Source organism: Rhinoderma darwinii, chromosome 7 (assembly GCF_050947455.1).
Source record: "Rhinoderma darwinii isolate aRhiDar2 chromosome 7, aRhiDar2.hap1, whole genome shotgun sequence".
NCBI classification, from domain to species: Eukaryota; Metazoa; Chordata; class Amphibia; order Anura; family Rhinodermatidae; genus Rhinoderma; species Rhinoderma darwinii.
Window position 1 is genome coordinate 143,550,923 of NC_134693.1, and position 15,831 is coordinate 143,566,753.

At 49.4% G+C, this 15,831-nt stretch overlaps 1 protein-coding gene across 12 annotated transcripts in view; it reads left to right on the forward strand.

Annotated features, from left to right (window-relative positions):
- DOCK3 (dedicator of cytokinesis 3) overlaps window positions 1–15,831 on the forward strand; it is a 115,689-nt gene that overhangs the window by 50,132 nt on the left and 49,726 nt on the right. For 6 of the 12 annotated variants that reach the window (XM_075831947.1, XM_075831940.1, XM_075831941.1 and 3 more), the window contains exons 5-6: window positions 5,372–5,468; window positions 14,855–14,944. In XM_075831947.1, coding sequence (XP_075688062.1) covers window positions 5,372–5,468; window positions 14,855–14,944 — 187 coding nt within the window. The remainder of the gene's footprint in view (window positions 1–5,371; window positions 5,469–14,854; window positions 14,945–15,831) is intronic. The other 6 variants (XM_075831942.1, XM_075831944.1, XM_075831943.1 and 3 more) reach the window with 2 other exon arrangements.

The following is a 15,831-nucleotide window of genomic DNA, read 5'->3' on the forward strand; positions in this document are numbered from 1 at the left end:
GCTGTGCCATTGTATGTGATATGTGTGTATATGTATGATATGCCGGGCTGTGCCATCTTATGTAATGTGTGTATATGTATGATATGCCAGGCTGGGCCGTCTTATGTGATATGGGTATATGTATGATATGCCAGGCTGTGCCATCTTATGTAATATGTGTGTATATGTATGATATGCCAGGCTGTGCCATCTTATGTGATGTGCGTATATGTATGTAATGCCAGGCTGTGCCATCTTATGTGATGTGCGTATATGTATGATATGCCAGGCTGTGCCATCATATGTGATATGTGTGTATATGTATGATATGACCGGCTGTGCCATCTTATGTAATATGTGTGTGTGTGTGTGTGTGTGTGTGTGTGTGTGTGTGTGTATGTATGATATGCCAGGCTGTGCCATCATATGTGATGTGTGTTTATGCCAGGCTGTGCCATCTTATGTGATATGTGTGTATATGTATGATATGACCGGCTGTGCCATCATATGTGATATGTATGATATGCCAGGCTGTGCCATCTTATGTGATATGTGTATATGTGTGATATACCAGGCTGTTCCATCTTATGTGATGTGTGTATATATATGATATACCAGGCTGTGCCATCTTATGTGTGTATATGTATGATATGCCAGGCTGTGCCATCTTATGTGTGTATATGTATGATATGCCAGGCTGTGCCATCTTATGTGTGTATATGTATGATATGCCAGGCTGTGCCAACTTATGTAATATGTGTGTATATGTATGATATGCCAGGCTGTGCCATCTTATGTAAATATGTATGATATGCCAGGCTGTGCCATCTTATGTGATATGTGTATATGTATGATATGCCAGGCGGTGCCATCTTATGTAATGTGTGTATATGTATGATATGCCAGGCTGTGCCATCTTATGTAATGTGTGTATATGTATGATATGCCAGGCTGTGCCATCTTACGTAATATGTGTGTGTATATGTATGATATGCCAGGCTGTGCCATCTTATGTAATGTGTGTATATGTATGATATGCCAGGCTGTGCCATCTTATGTGATATGTGTGTATATGTATGATATGACCGGCTGTGCCATCTTATGTAATATGTGTGTGTGTGTGTGTGTGTGTGTATATGTATGATATGCCAGGCTGTGCCGTGATATGTATGATATGCCAGGCTGTGCCATCTTATGTAATGTGTGTATATGTATGATATGCCAGGCTGTGCCATCTTATGTGTGTATATGTATGATATTCCAGGCTGTGCCAACTTATGTAATATGTGTGTATATGTATGATATGCCAGGCTGTGCCAACTTATGTAATATGTGTGTATATGTATGATATGCCAGGCTGTGCCATCTTATGTGATGTGTGTATATGTATGATATGCCACGCCATCATACGGGATGTGTGTATATGTATGATATGCCAGGCTGTGCCATCATATGTGATGTGTGTATATGCCAGGCTGTGCCATCTTATGTGATGTGTGTATATGTATGATATGACCGGCTGTACCATCTTATGTAATATGTGTGTGTATATGTATGATATGCCAGGCTGTGCCATCTTATGTGTGTATATGTATGATATGCCAGGCTGTGCCATCATATGTGATATGTATGATATGCCAGGCTGTGCCATCTTATGTAATATGTGTGTATATGTGTGATATGCCAGGCTGTGCCATCTTATGTGATATGTGTGTATATGTATGATATACCAGGCTGTGCCATCTTATGTAATATGTGTATATGTATGATATGCCAGGCTGTGCCATCTTATGTTATATGTATGATATGCCAGGCTGTGCCATCTTATGTGATATGTGTGTATATATATGATATACCAGGCTGTGCCATCTTATGTAATATGTGTATATGTATGATATGCCAGGCTGTGCCATCTTATGTGATGTGTGTATATGCATGATATGCCAGGCTGTGCCATCATATGTGATATGTGTGTATATGTATGATGTGACCGGCTGTGCCATCTTATGTGTGTATATGTATATGCCAGGCTGTGCCATCTTATGTGATATGTGTGTATATGTATGATATGCCAGGCTGTGCCATCTTATGTGTATATGTATGATATGCCAGGCTGTGCCATCTTATGTAATATGTGTGTATATGTATGATATGCCAGGCTGTGCCATCTTATGTAATATGTGTGTATATGTATGATGTGACCGGCTGTGCCATCTTATGTGTGTATATGTATATGCCAGGCTGTGCCATCTTATGTGATATGTGTGTATATGTATGATATGCCAGGCTGTGCCATCTTATGTGTATATGTATGATATGCCAGGCTGTGCCATCTTATGTAATATGTGTGTATATGTATGATATGCCAGGCTGTGCCATCTTATGTAATATGTGTGTATATGTATGATATGCCAGGCTGTGCCATCTTATGTGATATGTGTATATGTATGATATACCAGGCTATGCCATCTTATGTGATGTGTGTATATGTATGATATACCAGGCTGTGCCATCTTATGTAATGTGTGTATATGTGTGATATGCCAGACTGTGCCATCTTATGTTATATGTATGATATGCCAGGCTGTGCCATCTTATGTGAGGTGTGTATATGTATGATATACCAGGCTATGCCATCTTATGTGATATGTGTATATGTATGATATGCCAGGCTGTGCCATCATATGTGATATGTTTGTATATGTATGATATTCCAGGCGGTGCCATCTTATGTAATGTGTGTATATGTGTGATATGCCAGGCTGTGCCATCTTATGTGAGGTGTGTATATGTATGATATACCAGGCTGTGCCATCTTATGTAATGTGTGATATGCCAGGCTGTGCCATCTTATGTGATGTGTGTATATGTATGATATGCCAGGCTGTGCCATCTTATGTGATGTGTGTATATGTTTGATATGCCAGGCTGTGCCATCTTATGTTATATGTATGATATGCCAGGCTAGGAGCTGTGGTCGTTCAGTAGGTTGTCATGGGGTGTATGTGCGGGGGCAGGGTGGGGGGTGTAGAGATTCGGGCACGTTTCGGGGATGTCACATGTAATGTAGAATAAAGGTGAATATTGTCCCGACCTCTGTCGCTGGTTATAATAAGGACCTAACGTAATAATGAGGCGGTCCCGGGATAACCGCGTCATACAGGGCACTTCCGATAATCTGGAAACCCCACTGGAGGGAAAGAAAGAGACCAATCAGCGGAGCCGGAGGAACCCTGAGCCTCAACTAATCTGCCAATATATCAGCATTTCAGTTTTGACTTACCTGATAGTCCAGAATCTTCTAGTCCGGCATGTCTATATTATATGAAGGCCACGTCTTACTCCGCCACGTCTGACACATTCAGGGGTTAATTCACCTTCCTGCGCCGCTTGGGAGGAAACTGAAAAAACCCGGAGAACATGCAAACTCCATGCAAGAGTCGCCATCACACCCGGAGCGCCGGCGCAGAGTGGACTGTACTAGTCCTGGGAGCCCTGGTTGGGCACTGAACCCTTGACCACGGTGTCGCCCGTTATTGCCGCATTTTAAGGGGTCTTTGCCGTGGATAATCTTATTTTTCCTATGCTCTTTTGGGGCATGTTGAACGAATTGGGGTTCCCTGCCAGCTAAAGCCGATAGACAATAATGCACTGACATAGCTGTTCCCCCAATGGAGCAGAGCTGCAGTATAAATCATGGTGAGGAACGGAGTAGCAGATTGAGCCTCTTATGGGAGCCTCTTAGCTCATACTCCAGTAGTCAGGGCAGATAAGCTGGAGTCAGTGATCATAGTTTGGCCCCAATGGAGCAGAGCTGCTGTGTAAAGCATGGTGAGGGACAGAGTAGCAGCTCGTGATGGGACAGGAGGTGGATTTCAGACTACGAGAGTCACTGATCATAGCTGTATTCTACTGGAGCACAGATGACTAAATGACAGAGGAGTGGTCCTGTACATGTAGTGACACCCGCCCGGTCCCACTATGTCCATGTCCCTCACAGAGATGGGACTATAACTCCAATCATCTCACAATCACATTACCGGCCATCAGACTGGAGATCCAAAAATCACTTTTTTTATGTCCCATGATGCTTCACTTCTAATTTTTGGGCGGAGCTTGGTTGTCACATGACTGTGAGCAGCTGATAGTTGTGTATGTGAGGGGAGGAGTCTGACACCTAGTTGCAGGTGTGGGGAAGTAGTTGTCAATGTAGAGACCTCATGGTAACAGTATTGGACACTTCCTTACCACAGTATTTGGCAGGGGGGGTTCTCTTATCTCTTTACACCAGTGCTCTCGAGACCCCGGAAGGATCTTGTCTTTTCTAATGTTTTATGTTACAGAATTTCCAGTATAATTTTGGTTCTATTGAATATATAATCATCAGCTCCTCCATCATTGCAGCTCTGTGCGAGGGGGGCTGTCTCCAATGTCGGGGGGCTATCTCCAATGTCGGGGGGCTATCTCCAATGTCGGGGGGCTATCTCCAATGTCGGGGGGCTGTCTCCAATGTCGGGGGGCTGTCTCCAATGTCGGGGGGCTGTCTCCAATGTCGGGGTGGCCGTCTCCTATGTCGGGCGAGGGGCCGTCTCCTATGTCGGGCGAGCCGTCTCCTGTGTCGGTCGAGGGGCCGTCTCCTATGTCGGGCGAGCCGTCTCCTGTGTCGGGCGAGGGGCCGTCTTCTATGTCGGGCGAGGGGCCGTCTCCTATGTCGGGCGAGGGGCCGCCTCCTATGTCGGGCGAGGGGCCGTCTCCTATGTCGGGCGAGCCGTCTCCTGTGTCAGGCGAGGGGCCGTCTTCTATGTCGGGCGAGGGGCCGTCTCCTATGTCGGGCGAGGGGCCGTCTCCTATGTCGGGCGAGCCGTCTCCTGTGTCGGGCGAGGGGCCGTCTTCTATGTCGGGCGAGGGGCCGTCTCCTATGTCGGGCGAGGGGCCGCCTCCTATGTCGGGCGAGGGGCCGTCTCCTATGTCGGGCGAGCCGTCTCCTGTGTCGGGCGAGGGGCCGTCTTCTATGTCGGGCGAGGGGCCGTCTCCTATGTCGGGCGAGGGGCCGTCTCCTATGTCGGGCGAGGGGCCGTCTCCTATGTCGGGCGAGGGGCCGTCTCCTATGTCGGGCGAGGGGCCGTCTCCTATGTCGGGCGAGGGGCCGTCTCCTATGTCGGGCGAGGGGCCGTCTCCTATGTCGGGCGAGGGGCCGTCTCCTATGTCGGGCGAGGGGCCGTCTCCTATGTCGGGGGGGCAGTTTCCTATGGTGGGGGGGCCGTCTCCTATGTCGGGGGGCCGTCTCCTATGTCGGGGGGCCGTCTCCTATGTCGGGGGGGCTGTCTCCTATGTCGGGGGGCTGCAGTGTTGGGATGTCCGTCCTCATGTGACTCTGTCTTCTCCCCCGCAGGCAGTATGAGACCGTGGTTCCCGTGGAAGACCCTCTCGTCACGGAGGTGACGTCCACGCTGCAGGAATGGTCTTCTTTGTGGAAACAGCTGTACGTGGTGAGTCCCTGCCCGACACTGAAGGATCTGACACTGTGACGAAGCGGCGGTTGATGTGCAGCGCTGTACAAGTCTCGCTGTCTCGGGGGCTGTCACTATCCGCGCTGCGGCACTGAAGGGGTTTTCTGTCTGATGTTTTCCTGCTGTTGCTGTAGTAACGCGTGTTCTATTCAGTGATGGAAGCACAGGAAAGCCACACCGACGACGTATGGTCCCGGAGGTGCAGAGCAGCGTATAGTCCCGGAGGTGCAGAGCGGCGTATAGTCCCGGAGGTGCAGAGCGGCGTATAGTCCCGGAGGTGCAGAGCGGCGTATAGTCCCGGAGGTGCAGAGCGGCGCATAGTCCCGGAGGTGCAGAGCGGCGCATAGTCCCGGAGGTGCAGAGCGGCGCATAGTCCCGGAGGTGCAGAGCGGCGCATAGTCCCGGAGGTGCAGAGCGGCGCATAGTCCCGGAGGTGCAGAGCGGCGCATAGTCCCGGAGGTGCAGAGCGGCGCATAGTCCCGGAGGTGCAGAGCGGCGCATAGTCCCGGAGGTGCAGAGCGGCGCATAGTCCCGGAGGTGCAGAGCGGCGCATAGTCCCGGAGGTGCAGAGCGGCGCATAGTCCCGGAGGTGCAGAGCGGCGCATAGTCCCGGAGGTGCAGAGCGGCGCATAGTCCCGGAGGTGCAGAGCGGCGCATAGTCCCGGAGGTGCAGAGCGGCGCCTAGTCCCGGAGGTGCAGAGCGGCGCCTAGTCCCGGAGGTGCAGAGCGGCGCCTAGTCCCGGAGGTGCAGAGCGGCGCCTAGTCCCGGAGGTGCAGAGCGGCGCCTAGTCCCGGAGGTGCAGAGCGGCGCCTAGTCCCGGAGGTGCAGAGCGGCGCCTAGTCCCGGAGGTGCAGAGCGGCGCCTAGTCCCGGAGGTGCAGAGCGGCGCCTAGTCCCGGAGGTGCAGAGCGGCGCCTAGTCCCGGAGGTGCAGAGCGGCGCCTAGTCCCGGAGGTGCAGAGCGACGCCTAGTCCCGGAGGTGCAGAGCGGCGCCTAGTCCCGGAGGTGCAGAGCGGCGCATAGTCCCGGAGGTGCAGAGCGGCGCCTAGTCCCGGAGGTGCAGAGCGGCGCCTAGTCCCGGAGGTGCAGAGCGGCGCCTAGTCCCGGAGGTGCAGAGCGGCGCCTAGTCCCGGAGGTGCAGAGCGGCGCCTAGTCCCGGAGGTGCAGAGCGGCGCCTAGTCCCGGAGGTGCAGAGCGGCGCCTAGTCCCGGAGGTGCAGAGCGGCGCCTAGTCCCGGAGGTGCAGAGCGGCGCCTAGTCCCGGAGGTGCAGAGCGGCGCCTAGTCCCGGAGGTGCAGAGCGGCGCCTAGTCCCGGAGGTGCAGAGCGGCGCCTAGTCCCGGAGGTGCAGAGCGGCGCCTAGTCCCGGAGGTGCAGAGCGGCGCCTAGTCCCGGAGGTGCAGAGCGGCGTATAGTCCCGGAGGTGCATGGTATATGGTTTCATGAGATTTACACGTGACGCCTGTGATTGGCGCGGTATGTGATACACGTGAATGTTGCCGGGACCTTGGAGGCTTCTCCGGATGTGACCACCCAGAACCCCCTTCCCCTGGCTCGTCTGCCCTTTTTGTATTGATCTGGAATATCCACCCCCGACCTCCAGTTTTATTTTTATACGTTTGGTCTGACGTTCCTCGCTGCGATATTTTGGCGCCGCTCCCATCGTGCCGACACCTCCTGCATTACCAGCAGCGTCCACTTGGTTTTAGGCAGAGCATTTTCTTTTTTTATTTTAATCCATAAATTGTGCCCCTCTCCCCAATCGTGCCCCCTAGGCTGCTGCTATCTACCCCTCATGCCGGCCGTGTAGCCCCCTCTCCCTGTCTGCAGCCCAAACCTCCATAGCCAGTAATGGGGAGGGGGATGAGGGGGATGATGCTGCAGTCTCGCTGCCTGGGAGAGGGGAGGGGGCAGCAGGGGGAGAGAGCGCCACTCAGCACAGTTATAGGGAGAAAATGAACAGGACGGAAAAGACCCCAAATCTGCAAACTGCACACTGGCTGCTCCACATAGGAGCTGCAGGAGGAGGGAGGGGGATTTATAGTTTCTAATGACTGCTGCCCTTTAAATGATAAAACTGGAATCCTGCAGCCACCACTAGGGGGAGCTTCATCTATACAAACATATATGTTATGGAGTCTAATCCTATCGTGTGATACTGTATGATGAGACGCTGTATCTAATCCTATCATGTGTGATACTGTCTACTGAGCCGTGTATCTAATCCTATCATGTGATACTGTATGATGAGCCGCTGTATCTAATCCTATCATGTGTGATACTGTATGCTGAGCCGTGTGTCTAATCCTATCATGTGTGATACTGTATGACGAGCCGCTGTATCTAATCCTATCATGTGTGATACTGTCTGCTGAGCCGTGTATCTAATCCTATCATGTGTGATACTGTATGATGAGCCACTGTATCTAATCCTATCATGTGTGATACTGTCTGCTCTGCCTCTGTATCTAATCCTATCATGTGTGATACTGTCTGCTGAGCCGTGTATCTAATCCTATCCTGTGTGATACTGTCTGCTCAGCCGCGGTATCTAATCCTATCATGTGTGATACTGTCTGCTGAGCCGTGTTTCTAATCCTATCATGTGTGATACTGTCTGCTCTGCCTCTGTATCTAATCCTATCATGTGTGATACTGTCTGCTGAGCCGCTGTATCTAATCCTATCATGTGTGATACTGTCTGCTGAGCTGCTGTATCTAATCCTATCCTGTGTGATACTGTCTGCTGAGCCGTGTATCTAATCCTGTCCTGTGTGATACTGTCTGCTGAGCTGCTGTATCTAATCCTATCCTGTGTGATACTGTCTGCTGAGCTGTGTATCTAATCCTATCATGTGTGATACTGTCTGCTGAGCCGTGTATCTAATCCTATCATGTGTGATACTGTCTGCTAAGACTCCGTATCTAATCCTATCATGCGTGATACTGTCTGCTGAGACTCCGTATCTAATCCTATCATGTGTGATACTGTCTGCTGAGACTCCGTATCTAATCCTATCATGCGTGATACTGTCTGCTGAGACTCCGTATCTAATCCTATCATGTGTGATACTGTCTGCTGAGACTCCGTATCTAATCCTATCATGCGTGATACTGTCTGCTGAGACTCCGTATCTAATCCTATCATGTGTGATACTGTCTGCTGAGACTCCGTATCTAATCCTATCATGCGTGATACTGTCTGCTGAGACTCCGTATCTAATCCTGTCCTGTGTGATACTGTCTGCTGAGCCTCTGTATCTAATCCTATCATGTGTGATACTGTCTGCTGTATCTAATCCTGTCCTGTGTGATACTGTCTGCTGTATCTAATCCTGTCCTGTGTGATACTGTATGCTGAGCCTCTGTATCTAATCCTGCCCTGTGTGATACTGTCTGCTGAGCTGTGTATCTAATCCAGTCCTGTGTGATACTGTCTGCTGTATCTAATCCAGTCCTGTGTGATACTGTCTGCTGTATCTAATCCTGTCCTGTGTAATACTGTATGCTGAGCCTCTGTATCTAATCCTGCCCTGTGTGATACTGTCTGCTGAGCTGTGTATCTAATCCTGTCCTGTGTGATACTGTTGCTTTCATCACCCCCCATCATGTAACGTATTATAACTCTCGCTCTTTCCTCCGCCGCCCGTGTGCTGATTTGACCTTAATACGGTGACCCAGTTTCTGAGTGTTTGGGACGAGCCCCCGGGCGGCTTCATCTTTTACAATGACATTATTTCTGTACGCCCCCCTCCCCCACCCATTTAGACAGCCTGACCCTTCCCAATGTGCAAATCCCCTCCTCATATTCTCCCTGCGCCTCCATCGCTGCCCTCCTGCCACGACGTGTAGATCCTCCGCTGCCCCCTCCCCTCCCCCACGTGTTGGCAGCGGTCGGGGGATTTGTGGGGTACAATCTGCGGCGACCCTCAGGATTTAGATGCTTACGTTTTCAGATTTGTAACTTGGCCGAAGTGAAATAACGGGAGGTGAGAACCAGAAATACTGTCCGTCCCCCCCTCCGGGATCCTGGGGGTCCTTCTGCCTACATAGAATCCGCTCTGTCAGCAGTAATCGGAATAAACCAATAATAAGTTGCACGGGGGCCGCCCACCTGGATACACGTCAGAAGAACAGCACCGTGCACGGCGAACCCAAGAGCTGACAATCACATGCGGCGAACCCAAGAGCTGACAATCACATGTGGCGGACCGAAGAGCTGACAATCACATGTGGCGGACCGAAGAGCTGACAATCACATGTGGCGGACCGAAGAGCTGACAATCACATGTGGCGGACCGAAGAGCTGACAATCACATGTGGCGGACCGAAGAGCTGACAATCACATGTGGCGGACCGAAGAGCTGACAATCACATGGGGCGGACCGAAGAGCTGACAATCACATGGGGCGGACCGAAGAGCTGACAATCACATGCGGCGGACCGAAGAGCTGACAATCACATGTGGCGGACCGATGAGCTGACAATCACATGTGGTGGACCGAAGAGCTGACAATCACATGCGGCGGACCGAAGAGCTGACAATCACATGCGGCGGACCGAAGAGCTGACAATCACATGTGGTGGACCGAAGAGCTGACAATCACATGTGGTGGACCGAAGAGCTGACAATCACATGCGGCGTCATTTTTGCAGCGATGAACTCCGCTCTTACTGAACATGTTGACGTTTTCCGCAGCGTTTTCTTCGTCCTCATAGACTTCGATGCAACGCAAATACGCCACAAAAGTAATTCCACCGCTGAATTTCCGGTAGAATTTGTGGCGGATTTCTACCCCCATGTGACTGATGTGACTGATGTGGGTCTCAGGACGGCAGAATCTCAGATTCGCGGTTTGCCGTTTCCGTCTCAGATTGTGTAGATGTTGCGCGTCCCCCGATGACGTCGTTCTCACCTGTTGGTGTCGTCGTATAAAATGGAGTCCAGCGCGTCCAAAACACAAAGCGTCATCACTGTATACGGAAAGTTCTGCAGACTTCTTTTGTGTTTCTATTCCTCACTATTTTCAAGATCTCTGATTGCTGTCAGTAAGTGGCACCATTCTTGTGAACATGCAGAGCTGAAAACTGACCCTGACCTAGTCCTGCTCTCACAGCTGAAGGTTTCCTGCGATTGGATCCAGTCTGGACAATCCTCTGAAGTAAACGCATCAGGAGCACAAATCTTTCCCCTTTCTTGTTTGTTACATTGTATCAGTCTAGGGTGAATAGCTTACAAAGGATTGTATAGACTGAACACACTTGTAACAAACCCTCAGCTGTGAGAAGTATTTAGGACGTACAGGTTGGATGTAAACATGAATGTTCCCATTCAATGACAGCAAGCACATATCTTGGAAATGAGAAATTGGGGTAAGGAACTGAAACACTAAAGCCCACTTTCCTCAGTGCATTTGTGTCTTTTGGGGGGGGGGGGGGGGGGTTGGTGCCAAAGTCTGAGAAGGCTGCATAAGATTTCATTGTACAGTGGTGAAGCTTTATTTATAAATGTTGTTGTGACAATGACAATTCTTATTTGTATTGTATGTCGCTGTGTAGGAGTGTGCTCTGCTGTGCTGCATTATGGGAGATGTAGTGTTTACTGACTTCAAGAGAAACCACCCACAATGCAATGCACCACACTTTCTTGCATATAAGATATTACCTAGAGTTGATTGGCAGCCATGAATGCAGCTCTGGTTGTGACTGGAGTATAAGACATGATCCTTCTCTCGGAGACTTGGCGTCCTGCGCTGACCCTCCTTGGATCGGGATCTTGTTATTTTCTCGGCGGATTCTTTGCATTTGTCATCTTGCTGTGAACTTGCGCATCTGCGGTTCAGCCCATTAACCCGTTTCTGGCAGGATCCGGGCTCCGTGCTGAGTGTTTCCATGGAGACCAAGCAAACCCGCGCTTCCCACGCACCCTCTTCTCTCGCTCTGTGCCCACTCACTTCTCTCCTATTTCTGCCTGTACCCCGAGTGTGACTGAGAACAAAAAGTGAAATGAGCCCCAAACTGACGGCACGGAGGCGGCGGAGGAATGGCCGCATCACATCCGATATAATGATGACTTTATTGGATATAAGACTTTATCACTTCACATATATCATGTTATACTGCGAGGTCATGGACGTCAGAGCAGGGAAGGGTCTGTGTACACTTGTATGCAGCTGGGTGACCGGGTGACCAGAAGATTCAGCTCCATAGCTTCCAATATGGCTGACTACAGTTACAACTTCTGTCCTGTCCTTATTAACAGCAGGAAAAGCAGCTCTGGGGCACAAACTGCTGCTAAGTGAAATACTGTACAACAGAACAGGAACCTTCATGACCTGTTAGTATAAACTTTGTGTTTCAATTCCTCCTTATTTTTAAGATTTTTCCTGTTGTAATTGAATTAGGACATTCTTCTTTATGTTCCGAGCTGAAAATCCTGCTCACACAGCTGAGGGTTTGTTACAATGTGTGGCTAAGCTCATACCTCCGTCGCAGATCCAGTAAATAATGCCGGCGCCAATAGCGCAGCGTTCTTTGCTTTTTTTTACAGTAAAACCACGGACACCCTGAACAGAACCAGACGCAACCCATTCAAGTCAGTGAGATCCGGCAGGCGCCCTGTCCGTCACGCAGCGGCTCCGGCACTTGGCCTGCCAGCTCGGACCATCCTCCGTCAGCTTCACACAGCAGCAGCACAAATCTCTCCTGTCCTGATACTTGTTACAATGTATCGGTCTGGAGAGCATTGTCTAGACTGGATACAATTGTAACAAAACCTCAGAGGCTGAAAACCCCTCTTGTGCATTCACTTTCACAGCTGATAGTTTGTTACAGTTGTAACCAGTTTAGATATTCCTCTGTGATATACGCAGCATTGACTCTAGACAGATACATTATAACATGAGGACAGGAGGGGGATTTGTACGGCTGATGTGTTTAGCTCACAGAGGATTGCCTACACTGATACATTGTAGCAAACTCCCAGCTGTAAGAAGTTTTAGCTCTATGGAGGTAATAATAATAATAATATTCCATAGATTGACAGGCAGCAGAGATCTTGAAAATGGTGAGGAATTGGAAGTGAGGACTGGTTTTCAGTGCCTAGATGTTTGTTACAATTGCACTAGACGATCTTCTGGATTGACCTAGTCCTGCTCACACAGCTGATGGGCTTGTTCCAGTCAGACTGACAAGTCCTGAGAATCAGCGCAGACGTCTCCGTACTCCAGCCCCTCGTTCCTGCCAGGATTTGTGGATTGCTATATCCGGGCTCACACTTTACCTGGTGCGTTTCTGACAGCCCGGGACGTCGGCGCTCCGACAAATAAACGCAGGTGCAGTAGAATCGTAATTTTCTGTTGAGCGCTTGTGACGGACGGGATCCTGGCGCCGGCGATGATTTAACAGACATTTATACCATTTTGGCGGCATTAATATTGTAGTGAGGATTCCTTCCACATGGCTGATCACAGGATTGTCTCAGACAGACCCATCGCTTCTATGGGAGATGCCCGTCGGCGTCTATAAACTCATTGCCAAGAGTTACCGACCGCGTGCCAGGCGGCATTATAAACCATCTCACTAATGACCGAGCCGACGGCTGCCAGTCTGCCCCTGATCAGGCACCAGGTCACTGCATGTCTGTGCTGATGGTGCTAGTTAGAGTTTTTTATGACCTGTTTCAGGGGTGTAAATAGATGGGGCCCCATAGCAGAGATTAAAACGGGGCCCCGTCTGGTGCTGGGTGGCGCCACTCTAACCATCTTTGTAAAATGACTTGTTCCTTGTTTCCCCCCATCTGCTTTCTATGATCCTTGGGTTGTTACTGGAAACAATCAGCAAGCTTGTGGACAGACACATCCCAGAATGCAAATCACCAAAGTAAGCTCTTGACAGACACTGAACAAGCAGGGAATGCTGGAGATTTCAGCTCTGAAGCCTGCAGAATAATAAGTGCCGATGAATGGAATTTGCTGTATTTCTCTCGTTCTTGAATGAAGCGTTGAGTGCAGCAGATCTGTTCTGATCAGGGGCACATCGTCCTGCGTGTGGCAGATGTAGCAGAGCTGAGGTTATATAAGTAGCAGAGCTGAGTGTGTCACGTGTGTGTTCTCTGTGGTTTTTCCAGGTAACTCTACAGCGTTAGTTTCACGCAGTGACTTATTACTCTACACGAGAGAAGCAAATGACAACTCCAGCTCTGCTACATCTGCCTGAAAAGCAAGGGCAGCCCTCATTTTCCATATGCCATCTCCTGCCCTTTACCCCCATGTGTCACGACCATTGTCCGTATTCATTGTAGATTCCTTTGGTCTCTGGACGTTCGATTACCGCTAATTGTTACTGGTTTGTCCCAGTTACCAAAGCAACTCGCTGAGGAGACGGAAACGCGTAGCCTTGGCTGAAATCCAGAAAAGCGATCAAGAGCGAGAGGGCGGCCGGCGCGGACCTGAGCGGCTTTGTGTGATTGACAGATCCCGGCCCCACATGTTGTTAATGCTAAATGCTCTTGAAATTGAATTCCGGGGTCATGTAAAGCTTCCGTATCCACACACGCGCCTCGCCGCCTTCCACGTGTTTCAGAGAGCTGACATTCGTCACCGTGTAAGGAAATGTAAAAAAAATATGTCTTTTCTGAGCGTCTGCAGCTTGGGTAACTTTCTAAATCCTTTTGCTTTTGTCTAGTTTTATACCCCAGTCACAACCAGAGCTGCAGTCTGTATTCTGCTATAACATCATGTCTTATATTCTAGTTACAACGAAAGCTGCACTCAAAATTCTGCTGTTACATCTGGTTTTATACTCCAGGAATATCCTGAGATAAAACGACAATTCAGCTGGTTTCCTTTTCTAATTTAGAGACTGCAGAACCTGACATCTCCGCGCTGCCCCCTGCTGGTTCAGCGTCTCCACGTAATGTTCTCTTCATACCATGCGCTGAACAGTAGAAGAAACTCCACTCCTGTTGTAATGCAGTGTTATAATAGTCTAACGAAGAGATAAATCCATTTCTCACAATGAACTGCATCCGATCCATGATGCTAGGGGTGTTGGGGTGAAATGTAAATACAGCTCTGGATGTGACTAGAGTAGAAAACTGAAGACAGCACAAGATAAGAAAAGCAAAGTAATGCAAAAAAAAATAATAATAGCATTTTATGTGCACCCTGCAAATGAGCTAAAAGCTTCCGCCACATCTATAGTTCTGCGCTCGCTGGGATTGGCCCCTCGGTTCAGTCTTCTGATGATGTCACTGAAGGGTGAATACAGCAAATCTGTGCATGTTCCGTCTTCTGCCCACTCACTGCTGCAGATCTTCTACTGTAAGTGGCAGATAAGACAATGACACGATTGCATTTCATTTCAGCAGCACAGTAGAGAACAAGCGGCTGCAGGCGGGAGACCACCGCAGCAGCCAAATAAAAGCATCTCATGTCAGAGCAATGTCATAACAGCGGTAAGTGACGTCAGAGGATGCGACTACAGTGACGGCAGCGACTGCTGGAACCTGCAGTGCTGTGTGTGAGGAGTGCGGAGGACTGGCTGCACTGCATTCTGCATTACTCTAATGTACATTCATCTCTCACAATACACCACAGTAGAGAGACCCTGAACCAGCAGGGAGTGCAGCGATGCATCTGATGTATGAGCACAGAGCAAACCCAACAGAACGCATGTGACCAGGGAACCCCAAGATCAGAAAAGTACAGTAACAGTCTCTTAATCCACCCCTAACCAGGCCCGATGCGTGCCGGACTGTCAGATCTTCTGGATTATTGGACAGTTATAGTGAAGTATATAAAATATACTTGAGAGAAGAGAACTTATCACTTTGCTTTTTAATCAGAGGAGTCTTCTAATTGATTCTCGTTCCCCTGGCTCTAGTTTTCCAAGTGGTAAAAGGTGGGGTTCAGGGGTGATCGTAGGCTAAACTCGTCATGTAAGAAAAAGTTCTGCAACTTTATAATATCATTTTGTTTTTCACCATTTTCAAGATTTCTGCTGGCTGTCGGTGAATGGGAACATTCTTGTTTACATCCAGAGGCTGAAAACCCATAAAGGTCTCGTCCTGCTCCTACAGCTGAAGGCTTGTGACAATGTATCAGTGCAGATAAGAGCTATCAGGACAGGAGAGATTTGTGCTGCTGCTGTGTTTAGCCCATATAAGATGGTAAACGAGATTGTAAATGGTGACTGTTTCTATTCACTGACCGCAAGCAGAAATCTTGAAAACGGTGAGGAATTTACACCCAACGTTTATTACAAAGCTGCAGAACATTGATGAGGCTTTATTATATTCACGAGGTCTTATCCCCCAGTGGATCCTGGACCTGCAGATAATAC